This window comes from Pelobates fuscus, chromosome 9 (assembly GCF_036172605.1).
Source record: "Pelobates fuscus isolate aPelFus1 chromosome 9, aPelFus1.pri, whole genome shotgun sequence".
NCBI lineage: Eukaryota > Metazoa > Chordata > Amphibia > Anura > Pelobatidae > Pelobates > Pelobates fuscus.
In genome coordinates, this window is record NC_086325.1 from 68,462,244 (window position 1) to 68,486,251 (window position 24,008).

Sequence of the window (24,008 nt, forward strand, 5' to 3'; positions counted from 1 at the left end):
CTACCAGGACTTGTCCAGACCCACCTTACTCTGGAGAAGCCAGTTTAAACTGCTGACCACTACACTCCGCCAACACTCCATCACTTATCGCTGGGCATTCCCTAGAAGCCTGGTCATCTCTCATGGGGGCGCAACAACCCGCATAACTGAAGCGGAGGAGATGGAATCAGTGCTGACCACACTAGGGCTACCGCAACACCCGATACAAACTACCCAGGCCCCGAGACAACAACCCCCGCAGCCTCACCCTCTACAGCATTCAAAGCGCAAAGGGTCGGCCCTCAGCCAATGGGCACCTGAGACTTGGGAGAGCCAACAAGACGGCAGGCCGACGAGGCCATTGGACTACAAAAACGCTAAGACTGAGTTCAAGTCTGACTTTAATTCCATCTCATTTTAATTTTCATTTTTGGTCCCGCTACTTACCTTGAATCGGACTTGGGTTAATTTCCTACAACACGCATACCCGCTGGCCCATGTGTAAGCATATTATTGTTTTTTGTTTATTTCCTCTTCTGTTTAAGCTTTACACGTTTCCTTTCTATCTTGCCAATAACGCAAAGGAGTAGAATAGCTGCCAAATAGTTGTTGTGATGTAGGGGTGCCCTGGAATCCAGTGGCCCCACAGCATTATACTTTAACTTACAACTCAGGCCGGATATTATTCTTATTCTTACCCTAATAACATATGGCAATGTGCCACTAATTAATGACACCTATGGTTTTGTGCCTAGACTGAACCTGCCTGAACAACATTTACGATCATAACTCACTGCATATGCCCTAACTCTTAAAAATCGCCTGCAGCACAGGCTAGGATTTGTCACCTTACTGGGTGGAATATGCAGGAAAGGCGTACATCTTGCTTTGATTGCATTAGCAACCTGACTCATATAAGCGCGTGACATCCCTGACAAGCAAGCGTGTGTATGCACTATACGTGCTAATAGGGCATGCAGGGTAGATCTGAATAGATACACACCTCCCTGTTAACCGATACCCAGCGGTTCAAAAGCTGTATTTACATTACCTCAAACATATAATAAGCATGATGATACCCATATTTAAGCAATATAGGAAGGATAGGCCTGACACCGACTATACATTCAATTGCATGTGTCTAACTCTTAAACACTTATTACAATTCCTAAGCAAGCTAATACCACACCGCTAGAAAATAATTCTCACACGCTACGTGCCTGCCTTACTTAAAAATACTAGCTTAGTTACACAAATGTTTTGCTATAATAGGCGTTGAACCCTTCAGTTTATTTGTTTGCCCCTAATTACACCAAGCTGGTATTTGTAACACCCTAACCGCCCCCCCCCCCCCCCCCCCCCGCGCTCAGGGGTTATTGAGCGACACCTTGCTTCACGATACATGTAGTAAAATGTTTGATAATACTTATTGGCCGCCCCTAAGGTTCCCGACTTACATCATAGCATACGCACACATTCAAGGCTTTAAACATCACACACTGGCAGCATATGCACCCCTTCTATGTTGTAGTAGCCCTGTAACATCAACAAAAGTTCTCCGCATATGATTTTAAGGCCGCACACTACCGGCAAACTTCACGCCCGTGTGTTCTTAAACCAGAAGCAACGGCCACCCATGATCATATGCTCTTATATTCTCAACAAGTGTTACAAGCACCATTTCCACTTGTTGCTATAGGCGGCCACACCAGCATAGATATTCCTTAACCGCTTTCAAAGCGTATTATATGATACTGCTACTGTTCTCCCTACTGTCTATTCTAGTAGGCTGTTTATTTTCATGTTTTTGCCTTCTTTTTAAACCATATACCATCAGCACTGTGCTACTTAAATGCCTGTAGAGTTAACCATTCTCAACTTATATATGCCTTATATACTCCTAGCGACCCATATGTTAACAGCGTATATTTTCCTCAAATGTTATAATTGTAATGTCAGCATGCATAATCCTTTCCAATTTTCCTTAAAAAAAAAAACGGTGCAGCTTCTTATAACATGTTACTGGATTTTCTACTTGAAATGTTTTGATGAGATGTTTATAACATGTCGTTGTATTGATATGACGCTACTCGCACCACCAAAATAAAGAATTAAAAAAAAAAAAATACTAGCTTAACACCAAATTTATGATAGATAGGCATAACATGAGGTATATGAAGAGTTTGCAACTGTATTTTCACTATCATTCATATTGTTACCTGTACAACGCAACCTAGCAGATAAGCACCTATTTACAGGCACGCGACTTAATACATATCTAATATTTCCCACGTTAACCAACCTGTTATGGCAACGTGTTTTCTCATAAAATAAAAAATGTGCTGTCATTTGAAATGCCATGCAAATAATCAAACAAAATTGTTATAACTCAGCTTGTGGATGCTGTTATGGCTAGACAAGCCTGTATTGTAATACTGAGCACAACAAAATAAAGAATTAAAAATAAATTAAAAAAAAAAAATATATATATATATATATATATATATATAAAACACATTCAATTAGTAGATCCCTTACCCACCGAAATCGTTAAAAAGAAAAGAACAGTTTAAAAGGCAATTTTGTTATCATATAGATGGACAGACAGACACACAAACACATGCACATGCTCACAAACTAACTTTGCTTAAAAAAAATGTGTTTTCAGATTCACAATAATGACCAATACACAGACCCATCTCCAGAGATCATTTATGTGCATCTTTATGTTACCTTTATCTTGTTTTCTTCAATCAGGAATAAGGCCATAGATTTTGCCAAAGCTTCAAAGAAAAACCAGGAGTACTAAAACAAAACCCAAACGTATGTAATAAGAACAATGAGGCACAAAGGACAAAGATCCTGCAAGTGTAATAGCATTTTCCATAGTACAGTTGTACTCTGAATTCCCCGTACACACACACATCTCCACAACATTCACTAGAATATTTAAAAGGTAGGTTAGAACAAATGTACTGCTAATATCCATTAGTTTCCCAAAGGACTGCTATTTCTTGGGATCTATATTATACAAGGTGGGCAGTTCACTAACAGAATTAAGTGGTTGTAAATTGTACAGTTCTAATCAAAATTATTCAACCCCCATTGATAATCAGGTTTATTGTCAAAATGTACAGATTTTCAGCAGTCCCTTTTGCACTTAGTGCTGCAATGTTAAATATTTCCATTCTAGAGAAACTGCAATGTACACATTGCAGCCCTAAGTCTGCCTCCAGTGGCTGTCAGCCGCTCGTTGCGGGATGTTGGAGGAGGTCGAGCTGCGATCCAGCGCCAAAGGACATTGGCGCTGGGGTAAGTTAAGTAAATAAAGGTTTTGTCAGGGGCTCCTTCGGCTGTGTGCGACCTTTATGTATGACAGCCTTTTTACTATATTGTTTTACTTGAGAACAAAGTATCTGGTGGACATTCAAAACCATTAGAATACTGCTTTGCAAAATCCAGATATTGATAAATGTTGTGAGCAATGTCGGGATTTTGCAGTCGGATTGAATGCGTCCTTGATGGAGCCTATGATTTTTCAAAAATCGTGACCAAGGCAATTCACAGTTTAGTGAGTAACCCTGTAACAATTAATTATCCTTAATTAGTTAAAAGTCTACTCTACAATGTACAATGGTTTTTACATTTTCTTTTTTTTTATTGAAGTGCCATAAATCTTTGCACATGGCAGGTGGTTAAACAGGATCTGTGGAAAAGGCAGTATAAGGACAACACTTTCATTCGGGCAGTTTCTTCTGTTTTGGGGATAAATCTTCAGAAGTAGCTAAATTACCAGGAACATTCAACTGGTTTTAATGCGGACCAAGTTGCATTAAGTACTTTTTATCTCTTTACACATAACCATTCACAATTGACATTCTACAGAGTTATTCACAAGACTAGGAATCTTTCACAGAAGTTTAAACTGGAGGCCAAAATATCAGAGCCGGGGTTAAAGTATTCTCCAATTTGGCTTTTTTAAACCAAAATGTTAAATTCCTTGATCAATTCCTGAAAATGCAAGATTTAATGAATGAACCTGCTATTGTTTGCCACTAAACTCCATAAAAACAATCTTACCTTTAATAACTTGTTAATTGCCAGGAAATCAGCCGACTGTTTCAGTACTGTAATCATCGTAGCTACCAGGATTTCATGCAGATTTTTGCTCTGCGGAGAACTTGGCTTCTCTATTTTAAAAACATACTTTGGAGAGATACAAAGATAACATGTAACTCACAATGTATCAATTCAGATTTGTTGACCAATGTTTTTAGAAATGACGCTATTCTTGATTTGAGATATTGCACCAGTACACTGGCCCAAACAGTTCATTATTAATTTGGCTAACACGTGTCAACTGTACTATCTTAGATATATTACTGCAGCAAAAATTTAAATATGCAGAACCATCAAGAAAAAAAAAGATGTCTATTTTTGTAGCATGGCTAGACATCCAGTTTTTGTCAAACCAGATATTAGGTTTTGCATTAAATATTAAAGTAAAATTGTCATTAAAATGTAATTTCATTATATGATAGGTCTATTTACTTTATTTCATACTTATTTTATTTATAATTACAATTTTATCTCTCACCTTCCCAAGGCTAGCACTGCTATTTTAAGTGATCCCCAAAGTCCCCTGAGTGTCTGAGGTGATCCCCAATATTATTATACAAAGAATGAGAAATACGCTATCTCTGGTGGTAAGAATCTCAAAATGTTTTGCTAGTTATTTAGCATTTAGACATACACGATCAGTAAGTCTATAGGGTATTTCCTAACCTACACACATTGACACTATACCATGCGTAAATTGTAGGTAAAAAGTCTATAGAGCCTGTAATACTTTGTCTGTGACTGAGCAGGTGGAGGTAATTTACGGAGTTATCCTCAGGAAAGGGATAGTCAACATTCGGCACTCCAGGTGTTGTGGACTACATTCCCCATAATGCTCATATACAGGGTTGGACTGACCGGTCGGGCACTTCGGACGTGGTCCGAGGGCTCGGCCGGCAGGGGGGCCTGCCGCTGCCGTGCACAAAACATAATGTGCACGGACTTCAAAATTATTTGGCAGGCGATCGGGGGGCGGGCTTGGCGCAGCAATACTTAACTCTATAGGAGGAGGAGGGGCCCGGTCCTGTATGCGGAGGTGCATCGACGTCACTACGGGACCGGAAGCCGTGCTGTGCGGAAGGATTCTTAGTGTGCGGAAGGATTCCGCACACTGAATAAAAAGAAGACAAAACTGGGGTCGGCCCTCTTTAGATCCCAGCAGCCAATAAGCAAAGCCAGCTCACAGGTCAACCAGGCCCCCAGCCAGCCACAGGCCTCCAGCCACAGGCAAACCAGCCAGCCCCAGGCCCCCAGCCAGCAAGCCAACCAGGAAGCCCCAGGCCCCCAGCCAGCAAGCCAACCAGCCAGCCCCAGGCCCCCAGCCACAGGCCAACCAGCCAACCACAGGCCAGCCAGCCACAGGCCCCAGGCCCCCAGCCAGCCACAGGCCACCAGCCACAGCCACAGGCCACCAGCCAGCCACAGGCCCCCAGCCACAGGCCAGCCAAGCCCCCAGCCACAAGCCAACCAGCCAGCCACAGGCCACCAGGCCCCCAGCCACAGGCAGGCCAGCCAACCACAGGCCAGCCAGCCAGCCCCAGGCCCCCAGCCACAAACCAGCCAGCCACAGGCCAGCCAGCCACAGGCCCCAGCCACAGGCCAGCCAGCCCCCAGCCACAGGCCAGCCAGCCAGCCACAGGCCCCCAGCCACAAGCCAACCAGCCAGCCACAGGCCAGCCAGCCACATGCCCCAGCCACAGGCCAGACAGCCACAGGCCAGACAGCCACAGGCCCCAGCCCCAAGCCAGCCAGCCACAGGCCAGCCAGCCACAGGCCTCCAGCCACAGGCCAGCCAGCCAACCCACAGCCACAGGCCCCAGGCCAGCCAGCCCACAGGCCCCAGGCCAGCCAGCACAGAGGCCCCAGGCCAGTCAGCCCACAGGCCAGCCAGCCACAAGCCAACCAGCCAGCCACAGGCCAGCCAGCCACAGGCCCCAGCCACAGGCCACCAGCCAGCCCAAGCCCCCAGCCACAAGCCAATCAGCCAGCCACAGGCCCCAGCCACAGGCCAGCCAGCCACAGGCCCCAGCCCCAAGCCAGCCAGCCAGCCACAGGCCAGCCAGCCACAGGCCTCCAGCCACAGGCCAGCCAGCCAGCCCGCAGCAACAGGCTCCATGCCAGCCAGCCAACAGGCCCCAGGCCAGCCAGCTCACAGGCCCCAGGCCAGTCAGCCCACAGGCCCCAGGCCAGTCAGCCCACAGGCCAGCCAGCCACAAGCCAACCAGCCAGCCACAGGCCCCAACCCCAAGCCAGCCAGCCACAGGCCAGCCAGCCCCAGGCCTCCAGCCACAGGCCAGCCAGCCAGCCCCCAGCCACAGGCCCCATGCCAGCCCACAGGCCCCAAGCCAGCCAGCCCACAGGCCCCAGGCCAGTTAGCCCACAGGCCCCAGGCCTGTCAGCCCACAGGCCAGCCAGCCACAAGCCAACCAGCCAGCCACAGGCCCCAGCCACAGGCCAGCCAGCCAGCCCCAGGCCACAAGTTAACCAGCCAGCCACAGGCCAGCCAGCCACAGGCCCCAGCCACAGGCCAGCCAGGCCCCCAGCCACAGGCCACCAGCCAGCCACAGACCACCAGCCAGCCACAGACCACAAGCCAGCCACAGACCACCAGCCACAGGCAGGCCAGCCAGCCACAAGCCAACCAGCCAGCCACAGGCCCCAGCCACAGGCCAGCCAGCCACAGGCCCCCAGCCAGCCCCAGGCCCCCAGCCGCAGGCCAGCCAGCCCCAGGCCAGCCAGCCCACAGGCCCCAGGCCAGCCAGCCCACAGGCCAGCAGCCGGCCACCACAGGCCAGCAGCTGGCCACCACAGGCCAGCAGCCGCCCACCACAGGCCAGCCAGCCGGCCCACAGGCCAGCAGCCACCCACAGGTCAGCCACAGGCCAGCCAGACCACAGGCCCCCAGCCAGCCCACAGGCCAGCCAGCCAGCCCGCAGCCACAGGCTCCATGCCAGCCAGCCCACAGGCCCCAGGCCAGCCAGCCCACAGGCCCCAGGCCAGTCAGGCCACAGGCCCCAGGCCAGTCAGCCCACAGGCCAGCCAGCCACAAGCCAACCAGCCAGCCACAGGCCAGCCAGCCCCAGGCCTCCAGCCACAGGCCAGCCAGCCCCCAGCCACAGGCCCCAGGCCAGCCCACAGGCCCCAGGCCAGTCAGCCCACAGGCCAGCCAGCCACAAGCCAACCAGCCAGCCACAGGCCCCAGCCACAGGCCAGCCAGCCACAGGCCCCAGCCACAGGCCACCAGCCAGCCCCAGGCCCCCAGCCACAAGCCAATCAGCCAGCCACAGGCCCCAGCCACAGGCCAGCCAGGCACAGGCCCCAGCCCCAAGCCAGCCAGCCCCAGGCCTCCAGCCACAGGCCAGCCAGCCAGCCCCCAGCCACAGGCCCCATGCCAGCCAGCCCACAGGCCCCAGGCCAGCCAGCCCACAGGCCCCAGGCCAGTCAGCCCACAGGCCCCAGGCCTGTCAGCCCACAGGCCAGCCAGCCACAAGCCAACCAGCCAGCCACAGGCCAGCCAGCCACAAGCCAACCAGCCAGCCACAGGCCAGCCAGCCAGCCCCAGGCCACAAGTTAACCAGCCAGCCACAGGCCAGCCAGCCACAGACCCCAGCCACAGGCCAGCCAGCCCCAGGCCCCCAGCCACAGGCCACCAGCCAGCCACAGACCACCAGCCAGCCACAGACCACCAGCCAGCCACAGACCACCATCCACAGGCAGGCCAGCCAGCCACAAGCCAACCAGCCAGCCACAGGTCCCAGCCACAGGCCAGCCAGACACAGGCCCCAGCCCCAGTCACAGGCCCCCAGCCAGCCCCAGGCCCCCAGCCGCAGGCCAGCCAGCCCCAGGCCAGCCAGCCCACAGGCCCCAGGCCAGCCAGCCCACAGGCCAGCAGCCGGCCACCACAGGCCAGCAGCCGGCCACCACAGGCCAGCAGCAGCCGCCCACCACAGGCCAGCCAGCTGGCCCACAGGCCAGCAGCCACCCACAGGTCAGCCACAGGCCAGCCAGACCACAGGCCAGCCAGCTGGCCCACAGGCCAGCAGCCACCCACAGGTCAGCCATAGGCCAGCCAGCCCACAGACCAGCAGCTGGCCACAGGCCAGCAGCAAGCCAGCTGGCCCACAGGCCAGCAACCAGCTACAGCCCCACACAGGTCAGCATCCAGCCACAGGCCTACAGCAAGCCACAGGCCTACAGCCAGCAAGCCCACAGCCTGCCAGCCAAAGCCAGCAAGCCCACAGCCTGCCAGTCAGAGCCAGCAAGCCCACAGCTTGCCAGCCGGAGCCAGCAAGCCCACAGCCTGCCAGCAAGCCCACAGCCTGCCAGCCGCAGCCACCAAGCCCACAGACTGCCAACCAAGCAGCAACCGTAATTGAGGTAAGAGGAGCCAACTTGGCCTAGGTATCAGCGAGCTATGTTGTGTTGCTATATTGTGAATAGGAACCAGAGTGTTGGAGAGACCCCCCTCCAGGCCCCCATTAGACTCCATTGTAGTCTCTAATGGGGCCTGGAGGAGATTCTTTCTAACACACTCTCTAAAGGACACTGAGATAGCCTCTGCTAGAATGGCCCATTAGCCCTCAATTGTAGTCTCTACTGGGGCCTGGAGGCGACTGTTTCCAGCAGAGGCTATCTAATGGACGCTGAGATGGCCTCTGTTAGAAAGACCCCTTTCCAAGCCTATTAGACTCCATTGTAGTCTCAAATGGGGCCTGGAGGGGATTATTGCACTTTTGTTCCTTGTGTCTAAAGATTGTGTAGGGTGTGGCTGGAGGCGGTGCATGGAGGCGGGACAAGGGTGCGGAGTATGGGTGGGGCCTGTAAGGGGGCCCTTGATTTATTTTGCCCGGGGGCCCTGAGGGTTCTCAGTCCGCCCCTGCTCTTATACCCATAAAGCTGGCAGAGCATCATGGGAGATGTAGTCCAAAACATCTGGAGTGCCGAAGGTTGCCTATGCCTGCTCTAAGACGTTATTAACATGATTATGCATTTCCGCAGAGCACAAAAACACTCTGAAATTGAGCGATGCATGACTTGATTAAATTAAAGTGTTCATTTGTTTTACCTTAATAAAGGACCTCAGATAATGATCCAGTCCTTCCTCGTGGCATTTTGAAACAACATGAAGGAGAACTCTGTATAAAATAAAAAAAATGGCTACAAAACAATATAAAGTTTTAACCACTTTAATAAATCCTGTCAATCTACTAAAATTATATCCATATGTATGTCTTCTGTTGAGAAAATATTTGCAATGTTACCCATACATTTGATAAAAACCAAAGAAAAAAAAGAGTTACCTGTGCACTATCCCAAATCCCAATGCATATTTAAATACATGGAGGTTATCTAGTAAATCCATGGCCATTAGATGTAAGCCCACCTGCCACGCCATGCTTGGATCTAATGGCCATTAGAGTTACTAAATAACCTCCATTTATTTAAATAAGCATAGGGATTTGGGATAGTGCACAGGTAACTTTTTTTCTTTGGCTTTTATTGTATGTATTGAGGCTGAAATTAAAAAAGTTAGTGTGTGTGTTTGATAATGAGAGTGTGTGTGTGTGTCTGTTAGTAAGAATATATGTGTGCCTGTTAGTGAGAGTGTGTGTCTATCAGTGAGAGCGTATGTGTGTCAATGAGTGTGTGCGTGTATGTGTCAGTAAGTGTGCATGTGTGTCTGTCAGTGAGAGTGTATTTGTGTTTGTCAGTGAGAGTGTATATGTGTTTGTCAGTGAGAGTGTTTTTGTGTCTGTCAGTGAGAGTGTATATGTGTGTCAGTGTGTGTATGCGTGTCTGTCACTGAGAATGTATGTCTGTCAGTATGTGTGTCTGTCAGCTTTGCATGCTACTTTACCGACAAGATTGAAAAGCTAAGGAAAGAATTCTCCCCACCCTGCCTTTCTCTTTCTCAACCACACATAGATCATGCCTTTCCCACCCTTCAGACTTACTCCCCTGCTACTGAACAAGAGGTGGCTGCTCTTCTCCTTTCCTCTCGCCCCACTACTTGCCCGCTTGATTCTGTCCCGTCTCACCTTATCAGATTTCTCTCCCCTTGTCTTGTACCTTTCTTAACACACATCTTCCACTCCTCTCTCTCTTCTGGCATTATCCCTGCTGACCTTAAACATGCTACTGTAATACATATCCTGAAAAAAAACATCCCTCGACCTGTCCACCCCCTCTAACTATTGTCCCATATCCCTGCTGCCTTTTTCCTCAAAGCTTCTGGAAAGACTTGTCTTTACCCGTATGTCTCACTTCCTGAATTTCAACTCTCTCCTTGACCCTCTTCAATCTGGCTTCCCTCCACTCTACTGAGACTGCTCTTACTAAAGTTACTAATGACCTAATCACAGCTAAATCCAAAGGCCACTACTATATACTAATTCTTTTTTACCTCTCTTATGCCTATGACACAATTGATCATGCTCTCCTTCTTCAAACTCTTTAATCACTTAGTCTCTGTGACTTTGTCCTCTCGTGGTTTTCCTCTTATCTCTCCCAATGCTCATTCAGTGTCTCCTTTTCTAATGATACCTCATCCCTTCGTCCTGTCCCAGTTGGAGTGCCCTTCTATTTTCTCTTTATACTGCCTCTCCTGGCAAACGTATTGCCTCATTTGGATTCCACTACCACCTGAATGCTGATGACACCCAGTTATATCTCTCCTCCCCGGACCTCTCCCCTGCCGTCCTGCAAAGTGTCCCTGCTTGCCTTTCTTCCATCTCTGACTGGATGTCCTCCCGCTTTCTAAAACTAAATATCTCTAAAACTGAACTTGTCCTTGTCTTTCCTCCTCCTCCTAATACTAATCCTCCTCTTTTGCTCTCCCTTGAAGTCAGTAGTATACACATCAGTCCATCCTTGCAGGCGTTGTCTTGGTGTCATATATGACTCTGGCCTCACCTTTGAGCCTCATATCCAGCATGTTACCAAATCCTGTAGATTCCATCTTAAAAACATAGCCAGCATTCGCCCCTTTCTTACGCAAGATGCTACTAAACAGCTTGTCCATGCTCTAGTAATTTCCCGCATGGATTATTGTAACCCTCTCCTAATTGGTCTTCCCAAAAACTGTATTGCTCTGCTACAGTCTGTACTTGTCAGGATTATTGTTGATCCAGCACGCAGAATAGTATCACACCTAGGACTAATGATAACCTCTAACCAGACCTTAGAATGGCCGGGCTTAATGTACCAGAGAATAGTCAAAATGCTCGCTGAGGTCAGGCACACAGAATGAGACACAATGATGAGGAAAGCAAGAAGTCAAGGATACCAGAAATCAGGGAAGTTGAAACAAAGCCAAAGTCAAATACCAGAAAAAACACTCTCGGATAACCAGTTAGTGGAAACCACGACAGGGCACTGACAAAAAGGTAAGATGGGTTTAAATAACCCTCTTTAGTCTGTAATTAGCTGTCTCTGACCCCAAAACGTGTGTGTGCGTCTATGACGTTACGTTGCACGCATGTTGGTACCATCTTTTATGTGGGCGAAGGTACGTTTATTATGAAAACCTGAACTGCAGCGGCCAGCATTCCTAAGAATGTCACAGCCCATGGGACCGGAACGGAGGGAGACCGGGCAGCTGCCCGCCGCGACCAAGTAAGTCTGATACATCTCTGTCGGCGTGGCTGCCTAGTTTATGTGCAGCCACACCAGCAGAAGAGCCGGGAGCCATGACAGTAATGAATGCTGCCGCCAGACTGATTTTCCTCTCGAGTCGGTCCTCTCACACCTCACCCCTCTGTCAGTCCTTACATTGACTTCCTGTATCCTATAGGAGTCAATTCAAAGTGCTAACCTATACCTATAAAGCATTGTCCAATTCTAGCCCCTCTTATATCTCTTCACAGATCCATAGGTATGCCCATTCTCCTCTCTGCCTGTGACCTTCTCCTGTCCGCTGCTCACACCTGTACGACCAACTCACGCTTGCAGGACTTCTCGCGGGTGGCTCCTTTCCTATGGAATAGCCTACCTACTGCCATCAGACTCTTCCCTAGTCTTCAATCATTTACCAAGTGCCTTTAAACCCATCTCCTTAGAAAAACGTATGGCCTACCAGAGTAACCTCTACCTCACAAACTTGTCTCTTGCTCTCTCCTAAAGGACAGCACTCTACTCTCTCCTCCGGCTCTGCTTCACTTCAACCTATTTTGATTGCTATTTCCTGTCCTATTGTGTTTTACACCCCACCTCCTATAGACTGTAAGCTTGTTTGAGCAGGTTCCTCTTCAACCTATTGTTCCTGTAAGTTTTCTTGTAATTGTCCTATTCATAGCTAAATCCACCCTCTTATAATAATGTAATGTGCTACTGAATCTGTTGGCGCTTTATAAATGGCAATAATAATAATAATAATAATAATAATGTCTCTGAATGTGTATGTTTCAGTGAAAGTGTGTGTTGGCTAAACAGTCAATGACTGTGTAGCTGTCAGTGAGTGTATGTCTGTGAATGCATAAATGAGGGTGTGTGTTTGTCAGGCAAAGAGCATGGTGGTTTTAAGCAGGAGGAGAAATTTAGAAAGGGGGAGGTGGTGCCCAAGTTTGGTCTTGCCTAGGGCAGCACAAAATCAGAATTCCCCAGTGGGTAAAAACATTTGTGATTCGGCCTCCAGAAGAATTGATCTTAGCTGGGTGTAGTTTAATGGCAAGACCATGCTAAATTGTGGTTTGCTGCTCGATTCCCAACTAAACACAAGACATTTTAGAAATGTTTATATTGATACTTACAAAGTACAATTTAAAGCCACCTCGTCTTCCTGATTCTGAGAAAAATGTATCAAAACATGAAAAAGCTGATTGAGAATTATAGGCAGAAACTGAATCATCACCTGGACCTCCATGGCATGTAACCACTGCAAAAGAGGGGGCAGACACATTCAGAAATGTAATGATGGTCCATATTTTAAAATAAAAATATCAAAATTCACAACAGTCTGTTAATATGACAGTATAATTAAAGTATAGTTACAGACATATCAAACATAATTATAGTCTCTACTGTAAATATATCAAACTATGTACTAATAATAGTAATAATAATAATAATAATAATAATAATAATAAAAATAATAAACAAAACTAACCAGAAACAAATTAAATACAATTTTCCTGGAAAAAAATAAATACATTTGTAATTCACTATTTTACCACTAGATGGAAGCAACCTTCCAATAAGAACTAGCACTCACGTTGGCAGTCAAATGGATTATTTTGAATGTTGCTTCTACTTCCCAATTTGAATAAAAATATCTGACAAATTATGTTTTCCACTCAATGTCAGCACCTTATTGTGCTTACCATATATCTTTTAATCCATTGAGTGACAAAGAGGAATGTTGCATGTACAATGCTTTGGATACCATTCTAGCTAAATGCCTACTGACATTCCCTAAGGCACAAATACTCCATTGTGATTTGGAGACAGAACCATAACATAGAGATAAATAAAGTTGTGTCCATAGGCGTGCGCATCCTATTGCATTAGGGTGTGCACCCTAAAGCACAAGCACACGCCGCGTATATATATATATATATGTGTGTGTGTGTGTGTGTATATGTACATATACACATATATACACACACACACATACACTGCTGTGTGTGTGTGTGTGTGCTGTTAGTGTGATGTGTGTGTGAGGGTGCTGGTAGTGTACTATGTGGGTGAGGGTGTTTGTATGTGCGCGCTTGTGAGGGTGCTGTTAATGTACTGTGTGTGAGGGTGCTGTTTGTGTGTGTGCACTTGTGAGGGTGCTGTTTGTGTAATGTGTGTAAGGGTGCTGTGTATTTTTCTGAGGGTGCTGTATGTGTGGGTGCTGTATGTGTGGGTGCTGTATGTGTGGGTGCTGTATGTATGTAGGTGCTGTGTATGTCTGTAGTTGCTGTATGTGTGTAAGTGCTGTGTATGTCTGTGGGTGCTGTATGTGTGTAAGTGCTGTGTATGTCTGTGGGTGCTGTATGTGTGTATGTGCTGTGTATGTCTGTGGGTGCTGTATGTGTGTGGGTGCTGTGTATGTGTGTGGGTGCTGTGTATGTGTGTGGGTGCTGTGTATGTGTGGGTGCTGTATGTGTGTGGGTGCTGTATGTCTGTGGGTGCTGTATGTGTGTGGGTGCTGTGTATGTCTGTAGGTGCTGTATGTGTGTAGGTGCTGTATGTGTGTAGGTGCTGTATGTGTGTGGGTTCTGTGTATGTCTGTGGGTGCTGCATGTGCGTAGGTGCTGTGTATGTCTGTGGGTGCTGTGTATGTCTGTGGGTGCTGTGTATGTGTGGGTGCTGTATGTGTGTAGGTGCTGTGTATGTCTGTGGGTGCTGTATGTGTGTAGGTGCTGTGTATGTGTGTATGTGCTGTGTATGTCTGTGGGTGCTGTATGTATGTGGGTGCTGTGTATGTCTGTAGGTGCTGTATGTATGTGGGTGCTGTGTATGTCTGTGGGTGCTGTATGTGTGTAGGTGCGCTGTATGTGTGTGGGTGCTGTGTGTGGGTGCTGTGTATGTCTGTGGGTGCTGTATGTCTGTGGGTGCTGTATGTTTGTGGGTGCTGTGTATGTCTGTGGGTGCTGTGTATGTATGTGGGTGCTGTATGTGTGTGGGTGCTGTGTATGTCTGTGGGTGCTGTATGTGTGTGGGTGCTGCATGTGTGTGGGTGCTGCATGTGTGTGGGTGCTGTGTATGTGTGTGGGTGCTGTGTAGGTCTGTGGGTGCTGTGTAGGTCTGTGGGTGCTGTGTATGTCTGTGGGTGCTGTGTATGTCTCTGGGTGCTGTGTATGTCTGTGGGTGCTGTATGTATGTGGGTGCTGTGTATGTCTGTGGGTGCTGTATGTGTGTAGGTGCGCTGTATGTGTGTGGGTGCTGTATGTGTGTGGGTGCTGTATGTGTGTATGTGCTGTATGTCTGTGGGTGCTGTATGTTTGTGGGTGCTGTGTATGTCTGTGGGTGCTGTATGTGTGTGGGTGCTGTGTATGTCTGTGGGTGCTGTGTATGTCTGTGGGTGCTGTATGTGTGTGGGTGCTGCATGTGTGTGGGTGCTGCATGTGTGTGGGTGCTGCATGTGTGTGGGTGCTGCGTATGTGTGTGGGTGCTGTGTAGGTCTGTGGGTGCTGTGTATGTCTGTGGGTGCTGTGTATGTCTGTGGGTGCTGTGTATGTCTGTGGGTGGTGTGTGTGTGTGGGTGCTGTGTGTGTGTGGGTGCTGTGTGTGTGTGTGGGTGCTCTGTATGTTTGTAGGTGCTGTATGTGTGTGGGTGATTGTGGGGGGGTGGAGGTGGGGGTACATTACTCAATATCCCCCCTCCCTTCTTACTTTATGTGGGGAGGGGGGATTTTTGTTCCTTGTCCCTGGTGGTCCAGTGGAGGTGGAAGCAGATCAGTTAATATCCCCCCTCCCTTGTTACCTTATGCCTGGGAGGGGGGATCCTTGTTCTGCCATCCTTCCCTGGTGGTCCAGTGGTGAGTGAACTCTAGCCTGCAGGGCTAGAGTTCACTCTCGCGAGATCTGAGCGTTGCCGCGGCAACGCTCAGATCTCGCGAGAGGAACCCGGCGGAGCTGCTGGCAAGAGCTCCGCCGGTCCTCTCCTGCCTCCCTCCCTGCCTGTGGGTCGGTGGGGAGGGGGGCTGAGAGCAGAGCCGGCGTTTGGATAGCGCCGGCTCTGCATGAGACGACAGGGGGGATCCTGAGATCTCCCCTGCCGGTCTAAATACATAGGCGTGCCGCGGGGATTAGGGTGTGCCCAGGCACAGCCGGCACACCCCGTGCGCACGCCTATGGTTGTGTCTATGCATTGGTGTAATGATGAAATTGGAGACAGACTAAACTACCATCTTTCCCCAAAAATAAGACCGAGTCTTAAAATATAAATGTTTCCCCGAAAAATGCACTAGGGCTTATTTCTGGGGGATGTATTATTACGGGGAAAAACGTGTACTAGAAAGCAGGTCTATGTTTGAGGGTATTCCCGCGAACATAGACCAATTCACTAGGGCATGGAATCCTTCAAATCTGTGTTTGGGGAAACTTTACCAAACATAGATTAGCTTACTCGCTAATAGAATACCGCAAATCTATGTTCGGGAAAACTTCCCCGTATATAGGTTAGCTTACTTGTGAATGGAATCTTTCATATCTATGTTTGAGGAAACTTCCCGCAACATAGATAAGCTTACTCGCGAATGTAATCTTGTGAATCTATGTTCGGGTAAAATTCCCCGAACATAGATTAGCGAATGACAAGGTCTTATTTTCAGGGTAGGGCTTATATTAGGAGCATCCCTAAAAATAAGCTAGGGCTTATTGGAGACAGACTAAACTACCATCTTTCCCCAAAATTAAGACCGAGTCTTAAAATATAAATGTTTCCCCGAAAAATGCACTAGGGCTTATTTCTGGGGGATGTATTATTACGGGGAAAAACGTGTACTAGAAAGCAGGTCTATGTTCGAGGGTATTCCCGCGAACATAGACCAATTCACTAGGGCATGGAATCCTTCAAATCTGTGTTTGGGGAAACTTTACCAAACATAGATTAGCTTACTCGCTAATAGAATACCGCAAATCTATGTTCGGGAAAACTTCCCCGAATATAGGTTAGCTTACTCGTGAATGGAATCTTTCATATCTATGTTTGAGGAAACTTCCCGCAACATAGATAAGCTTACTCGCGAATGTAATCTTGTGAATCTATGTTCGGGTAAAATTCCCCGAACATAGATTAGCGAATGACAAGGTCTTATTTTCAGGGTAGGGCTTATTTTTGGGGGATGTCTTATTTTCAGGGAAACATGGTAGTTAGTTTTACATACTATAGAGTTATCTGTTTAGCTCTTTTGGTGCGTTTTAGAAATGGTGTCCAAGCATCTTTTATCTGTAACTTTTGTACCCGTAGGTGTAACTCTCTCTATATTGTGTACATAGTGTTCCTAGGAACCAATGGCACATGCCACGAAAACTTAGAGCCTCTCAAACATTTAATCTATTTAGCCTCGAAGGCATGGAGTCACATTTTACCAGCTACTTCTAGTGATATAGACATTGTATTTAACTGTTTCAGTCTTTCTAAGCTATTGACACTTTAGATACATATTCCGTTACATTGACAGACTAAGCTAGTTAGTTTTACATACTATGGAGTCACCTATTTAGTTCCCTTGGTGCATTTTAATAATGGTGTTCAAGCACATTTCATCTACAACTTTAGCACCCACAGAAGAAACTCCCTCTATATTGAGTACATAGTGACACCAGGAACTAATATTGTGAAGAAATGACTATATTATTCGATATTTTGTTGCATAGTTCTTGTTTTTTTTGTGTACTTTTCATTCGGCAGATGGGACTGCCGAACCGAGACCACCCCTGGCTCACTTAACTTCAAAGCGGCATCACTTTCACCCTCTATGTGTGCGGTCAGCGTTCGTACTGTCGAACGCCACGTGGCAGAGAAAACCGCGGCCATCTTGTTTTCGCCAAACAAAGGCAGCGGGACTTGGTCGTCGAGTGTCTGGAACTAAAATCGGACACTCGACTTCCCAAACACCGGTCTCCATCATGCGAACGCTGGAACTAGTGATACCGATTAGCTAGGAGAGCGCTATTCGGTACAAATATGCACACGAATGAGGGGAACAATCGCTGCTAGGAGCCAGGGGAATTCATTCGGTACTTTTATGCATTTCTTCCCTTTTTCTGAAGTGACCGGCAAAACCACACGAACCTCTGGAACTATTTTGGGCAGTCCGCCCCCAGTGGACCGGTCACAAAGGACTTCCATACTTTTTGCGAACCCCTGAACCGATCCGGGTGAAATTTGGATATGTTGGTCACCCGGATCGGGGCTATCAGGGGATATAGTATTTGTGGGGATACCCCAGGTATAAAGGGGTGTTCCAGAAGTTGGGGAAAATGGTGAATTTTCAGCCTGGAGATAATTAGGTTGGCACTATATCAGACCTGATTATCTCCAGGACTAGGGGAGGGAACTGCCTGTTTGTATTAGGTGTGTTTTATATTTTTACTGTCCAGGATTGGATAAATATTACTCCTCCCTGTGGGATGTCCCCTTGCATGGGGACCTGCATAAAAAGCCATGTGTGTGAATAAACGTTAGTTCTGCTTGTATCCTGAATCTGGACTCTGACTGTTATTTTGGAATTCGTATGCTGTAACAAGGGAATTATCTTATGCAGCTGTTATATTCCGTAGGGATTTCGTTCCTGGGACTACCGAACCGGACTCTCGCTACCTTAGGCTCTGACCGTCCGGGAGGAAACTACCGAACTCGGTTTGGTTAAACTTGGTTTCCTTACAACTGGTGGCAAGCGGAGGGATTCGAATCCCGAATGGACATTGCAAACCAAGCAAGGTAATGAATGGCTCAGCAGTACCAGCTACTTAAAAGAACCACACTAAAGGATTTACTGGAAGCTCGAGGCAGAGTGGCAAGTAACAAGACAAAAGCCACGTTAATTGCAGAATTAATGCAGAGCGATAATACCAGCAACACAGAAATGGATCAAGAGGAAGAAAATGCGATGCAAAAGGACATCCGATGGATGCTCAGTCTGTTGGGACCCAACCCAGCTACAGAGGCGGTTCTGCAGGTCATGGCACAAGCCAGACAATCGCAAAAAGAGCGAGAGGACCGGGACAGACCGTCACAGGGGGATTTACTACACTCCCCGGGAAGTACTGGGGAAATCCCAAAGAAGGTAAACTATGCAGCCTTTAAATCTTTCAATGACAATGAGATGGAAATTGACAGTTACTTGCAAGACTTTGAACGCCAATGTGCACTGGAGGGATTAGACTCCACGAAATGGGCTGCAGTCATTAGCTGTAAATTGTCAGGTAGAGCAGCCGAGGCGCTGCGAGCAGTACCTGAGGGGGACATACATAATTATGAAAAAATAAAAGACATTTTGTTGGCCAGATATGCTGTAACTCCGGAGGCATACCGGAAAAAGTTTAGAGATCTGAGAAAGACTGGGAGAGATTCCCATACGGAATGGGCGTTTCGGCTACAACGGGCGGCCCGCAATTGGATGAAGGGCTGCCAAGCAACCACCCTGGAGGATGCTTTGCAACTTATGTTACTGGAGCAATTTTTTAATCACGCTGCAGAGGACATAAAAGACTGGGTTAAAGATAGAAAACCAAAAACTGTGGAGGAAGCCGCCAGGTTAGCGGATGAGTATCAGGATAATAGGAGGAAGGAGCAAGGGGTGAGCAGACCACCTTTTAAGCCTAACTACCAGGCTCCAACAACCCCTACCCCTCCTAGACCCGCCATGAGTAACCCTTCACCGAACCCAGCAAACACACCACGTCCCCCTGCAGTGTGTCATTATTGCAAACAACCAGGGCATTACAAGAATCAGTGCCCTCGCTTAAACCGGGGAAGCTGGGAAAGGCAACCCCCACAACAACCCAGGGCAGCTGCTCATTGTGTGCAACAGGAAGGCACAACCGGTGTTCCTAACCAAGAAGAACAGTGGAGTGTATTGCACGAGGTCAACCCAGTTCAAGCTGGGGGTGACAACCGGGACCACCACCGCCAATGGATTACCGTAGATGGCGTGGGGGCCCGGGCTCTGAGAGACTCTGGGGCTACTTTGACTGTGGTGCAACCTCACACGATCAGAGCGCAAGCTCGCACCGGACGCACAGTCGCTGTGAGGGTGGCTGGGGGCGCTATTCACAAACTGCCCACCGCTAATATCCTTGTTGATTGGGGTTCCGGGTCGAAACAGCTAGAGGTGGGGATTATGCAAGAACTACCCGCCGAGGTTTTGTTGGGGAATGATGTAGGATGCTTGACCTCCCAACTGGCCCGAGACCCCCCTGCTGAGGCATACCCAGTGACCACCCGAGCTCAAGCCAGACTGGAAGCTCCGCTGCACTCTGAGGAAAACCAGGTAAGAGTCGAAATACCCCCCTTACCCGATCCTACCTTCCCTTTCTGGGATACCCCCCAGGGGTTTGAACAAGAGCAGCGTACCGACCCCACATTAGAGGGTTATAGGAAGGCAGCGGCCGTTACCCCAGGGAACAACCCGCACGAAAAGTTTGAGTGGTATAAGGGGTTACTATATAGAGTGACCGAGGGGGTGGGACAGGGGGCCACCCAGGTCATCAAAAGACAATTAATTGTACCCCGTAAATTCCGGGCTGAGTTGTTAAAACTCAGTCATGACATTCCCCTAGCAGGACATTTAGGGGTTAAAAAGACAAGAGACAGGTTAACCCAAACCTTCTTCTGGCCCAGGGTCACCCAGGACCTCAAGTATTATTGCAGGACGTGCGACGTCTGCCAAAGGGTGGGAAAAAGGGGAGATCTTCGGAAGGCCAAACTTCACCCATTGCCCATTATAGAACAGCCCTTTCACCGAGTAGCGGTAGATTTAATAGGACCCCTCAGCCGACCCAGCCAGTCGGGCAAAAAGTTCATACTAACCGTGGTCGACTACGCCACTAGGTACCCGGAGGCAGTCGCCCTCACCAATATAGAGGCCGAGACCGTGGCCGAAGCCCTTATTCAGATTTTCACCCGAGTAGGTTTCCCACAAGAGATCCTATCCGATCGGGGAACTCAGTTCACGGCTACCCTGACACAACAATTGTGGCAGAGCTGTGGAGTGAAACCCCTGTTCAGCGCCCCGTACCATCCCCAGACTAACGGGCTCTGTGAACGTTTCAATGGCACTCTAAAACAGATGCTAAAAACCTTTACGGAGTCCCACAAGAACTGGGAAAAATTCCTCCCCCACCTTCTGTTTGCCTACCGTGAGGTGCCCCAGGCCTCCACTGGGTTTTCCCCCTTCGAACTCCTGTATGGGAGAAAAGTTCGGGGCCCACTGGAGCTCGTACGGGAGCACTGGGAGGGCAATACAGACGAGGGGGGAGTCCCTATCGTCCAGTATGTTCTGGAGTTCCGGGACCGTCTGCGGGCGCTCACCGCATCGGTTCGGGAGAACCTGCAGACGGCCCAGGAGGACCAGAGGAAATGGTACGATAGGGGAGCCCAAGATAGAGTACTAGAATTGGGGCAGAAGGTGTTAGCTTTGAGGCCAGTTAAAAAGGATAAGCTACAAGCCGCATGGCAGGGACCATTTAAGGTAGTAGAACGGGTTAGCGAGACCACCTACATCGTGAGCAAATGCTCAGATGAAAGGCTGACCAAAGCCTTCCATGTGAATATGCTCAAACCATACTTTGAGAGAACAGAGGATGTGGGCGCCGTGTGTGCGCCCGCCACAGAAGATAGTGAGGGACTACCCCTTCCCGATTTACTAGACACCGCTCCCTGTACCATTGACCAAGTAAGCTTGGGTCAAAATTTAAACCCCCTGGAGAAAGGTGAGGCCACGCAACTGCTGCAAAGATATCAAGAGATGTTTTCAGCCACCCCAGGCTATACCTCCGCTGCGGTACACCGCGTGGAAACCCAGGGAGAGACGCCACTGCGGCAACAACCCTATCGGATCCCGGAAGCAGTGCGTGAGAGTATGCTCACCGAGTTAAGGGATATGTTACAGTTAGGGGTAATAGAACCCTCGCAAAGTCCTTGGGCCTCCCCGGTAGTCCTAGTACCGAAGCGCGACGGTACCACGCGCTTCTGTGTAGACTATCGGAGGCTTAACGATCGTACCATAACAGACGCCTACCCCATGCCCAGAATAGATGAGCTCTTAGACCGTATGGCGGGGGGGAACTACTTGACTACCCTGGACCTGTGCAAAGGTTATTGGCAGATCCCCTTGGAGCCTGCGGCCATCCCCAAGTCGGCATTCGTCACCCCTTTCGGGCTATACCAATTCAAGGTTATGCCCTTTGGGATGAAGAATGCCCCGGCTACCTTTCAGAGGATGGCCGATAGGCTCCTGGAGGGATTTCAGGACTTCGCATGCGCGTATCTAGACGATATTGCCGTCTACAGCCGCACATGGGGAGACCATCTGGGCCATGTGTCCAGGGTACTCCAACGAATCCACCTCGCCGGGCTCACGTTAAAACCCGACAAATGTCACGTAGGTCTGGCCGAGGTACAGTATCTCGGCCACAGGGTGGGCTCCGGTAGACAGCGTCCAGAGCCAGCGAAGGTAGAGGCCATAGCGAACTGGCCCCAACCTAGGACCAAAACCCAGGTACTAGCTTTCTTAGGGACGGCCGGTTATTATAGAAAGTTTGTCCCAGAGTACAGCGCCCTGGCCAAACCCCTCACCGACCTTACCAAAAAGGCCCTCCCCAAACAGGTTTCCTGGACCCCAGAGTGCACGGGCGCTTTCCAGAAGCTTAAAGCGGCATTGAGTGAGGCTCCTGTGTTGGCAGCACCTGACTACACTAAACAATTTCTTGTACACACAGATGCCTCCATGTTCGGACTGGGAGCCGTGCTAAGCCAAGTGGGCACAGACGGCATGGACCACCCGGTGGCATACCTCAGCCGTAAACTGTTACCCCGAGAGGTCAGCTATGCCACCGTAGAAAAAGAATGCTTGGCCCTCGTGTGGGCACTCAAGAAGCTCCAGCCCTATTTGTATGGGCGGGCATTTACCCTTATGATTGACCACAACCCCCTGGTATGGCTTAACCGGGTAGCTGGAGACAATCCCAGGCTATTACGGTGGAGCCTAGCCCTTCAACCTTATAATTTTACTATGCAGTACCGGCCTGGAAAACAAAATGGTAATGCGGATGGCCTGTCACGCCAGACCGAACTGGACTCCTAAACCGCTACTTTTCTCGGACATCCCCAAGCCAACCCGACAGGGTCTAGGCGGGTATGCCGACCTATGGACTTATAGGGGAGCAGTGTGAAGAAATGACTATATTATTCGATATTTTGTTGCATAGTTCTTGTTTTTTTTGTGTACTTTTCATTCGGCAGATGGGACTGCCGAACCGAGACCACCCCTGGCTCACTTAACTTCAAAGCCGGCATCACTTTCACCCTCTATGTGTGCGGTCAGCGTTCGTACTGTCGAACGCCACGTGGCAGAGAAAACCGCGGCCATCTTGTTTTCGCCAAACAAAGGCAGCGGGACTTGGTCGTCGAGTGTCTGGAACTAAAATCGGACACTCGACTTCCCAAACACCGGTCTCCATCATGCGAACGCTGGAACTAGTGATACCGATTAGCTAGGAGAGCGCTATTCGGTACAAATATGCACACGAATGAGGGGAACAATCGCTGCTAGGAGCCAGGGGAATTCATTCGGTACTTTTATGCATTTCTTCCCTTTTTCTGAAGTGACCGGCAAAACCACACGAACCTCTGGAACTATTTTGGGCAGTCCGCCCCCAGTGGACCGGTCACAAAGGACTTCCATACTTTTTGCGAACCCCTGAACCGATCCGGGTGAAATTTGGATATGTTGGTCACCCGGATCGGGGCTATCAGGGGATATAGTATTTGTGGGGATACCCCAGGTATAAAGGGGTGTTCCAGAAGTTGGGGAAAATGGTGAATTTTCAGCCTGGAGATAATTAGGTTGGCACTATATCAGACCTGATTATCTCCAGGACTAGGGGAGGGAACTGCCTGTTTGTATTAGGTGTGTTTTATATTTTTACTGTCCAGGATTGGATAAATATTACTCCTCCCTGTGGGATGTCCCCTTGCATGGGGACCTGCATAAAAAGCCATGTGTGTGAATAAACGTTAGTTCTGCTTGTATCCTGAATCTGGACTCTGACTGTTATTTTGGAATTCGTATGCTGTAACAAGGGAATTATCTTATGCAGCTGTTATATTCCGTAGGGATTTCGTTCCTGGGACTACCGAACCGGACTCTCGCTACCTTAGGCTCTGACCGTCCGGGAGGAAACTACCGAACTCGGTTTGGTTAAACTTGGTTTCCTTACAAATATCACATGATAGGCACTAGAAAACTTAGAGAGGG

The 24,008-nt window shown here is 48.8% G+C and overlaps 1 protein-coding gene across 1 annotated transcript in view; it reads right to left on the reverse strand.

Moving 5' to 3' along the window:
* The window catches only part of DOCK11 (dedicator of cytokinesis 11), a 293,614-nt gene that overhangs the window by 160,441 nt on the left and 109,165 nt on the right, over positions 1–24,008 (reverse strand). Inside the window, exons 24-27 of the mRNA XM_063432045.1 lie at positions 12,846–12,970; positions 9,164–9,233; positions 4,060–4,185; positions 2,713–2,784 (exon numbers count right to left, since the gene is read on the reverse strand). Of these exons, the coding sequence (XP_063288115.1) occupies positions 2,713–2,784; positions 4,060–4,185; positions 9,164–9,233; positions 12,846–12,970 (393 nt within the window). The remainder of the gene's footprint in view (positions 1–2,712; positions 2,785–4,059; positions 4,186–9,163; positions 9,234–12,845; positions 12,971–24,008) is intronic.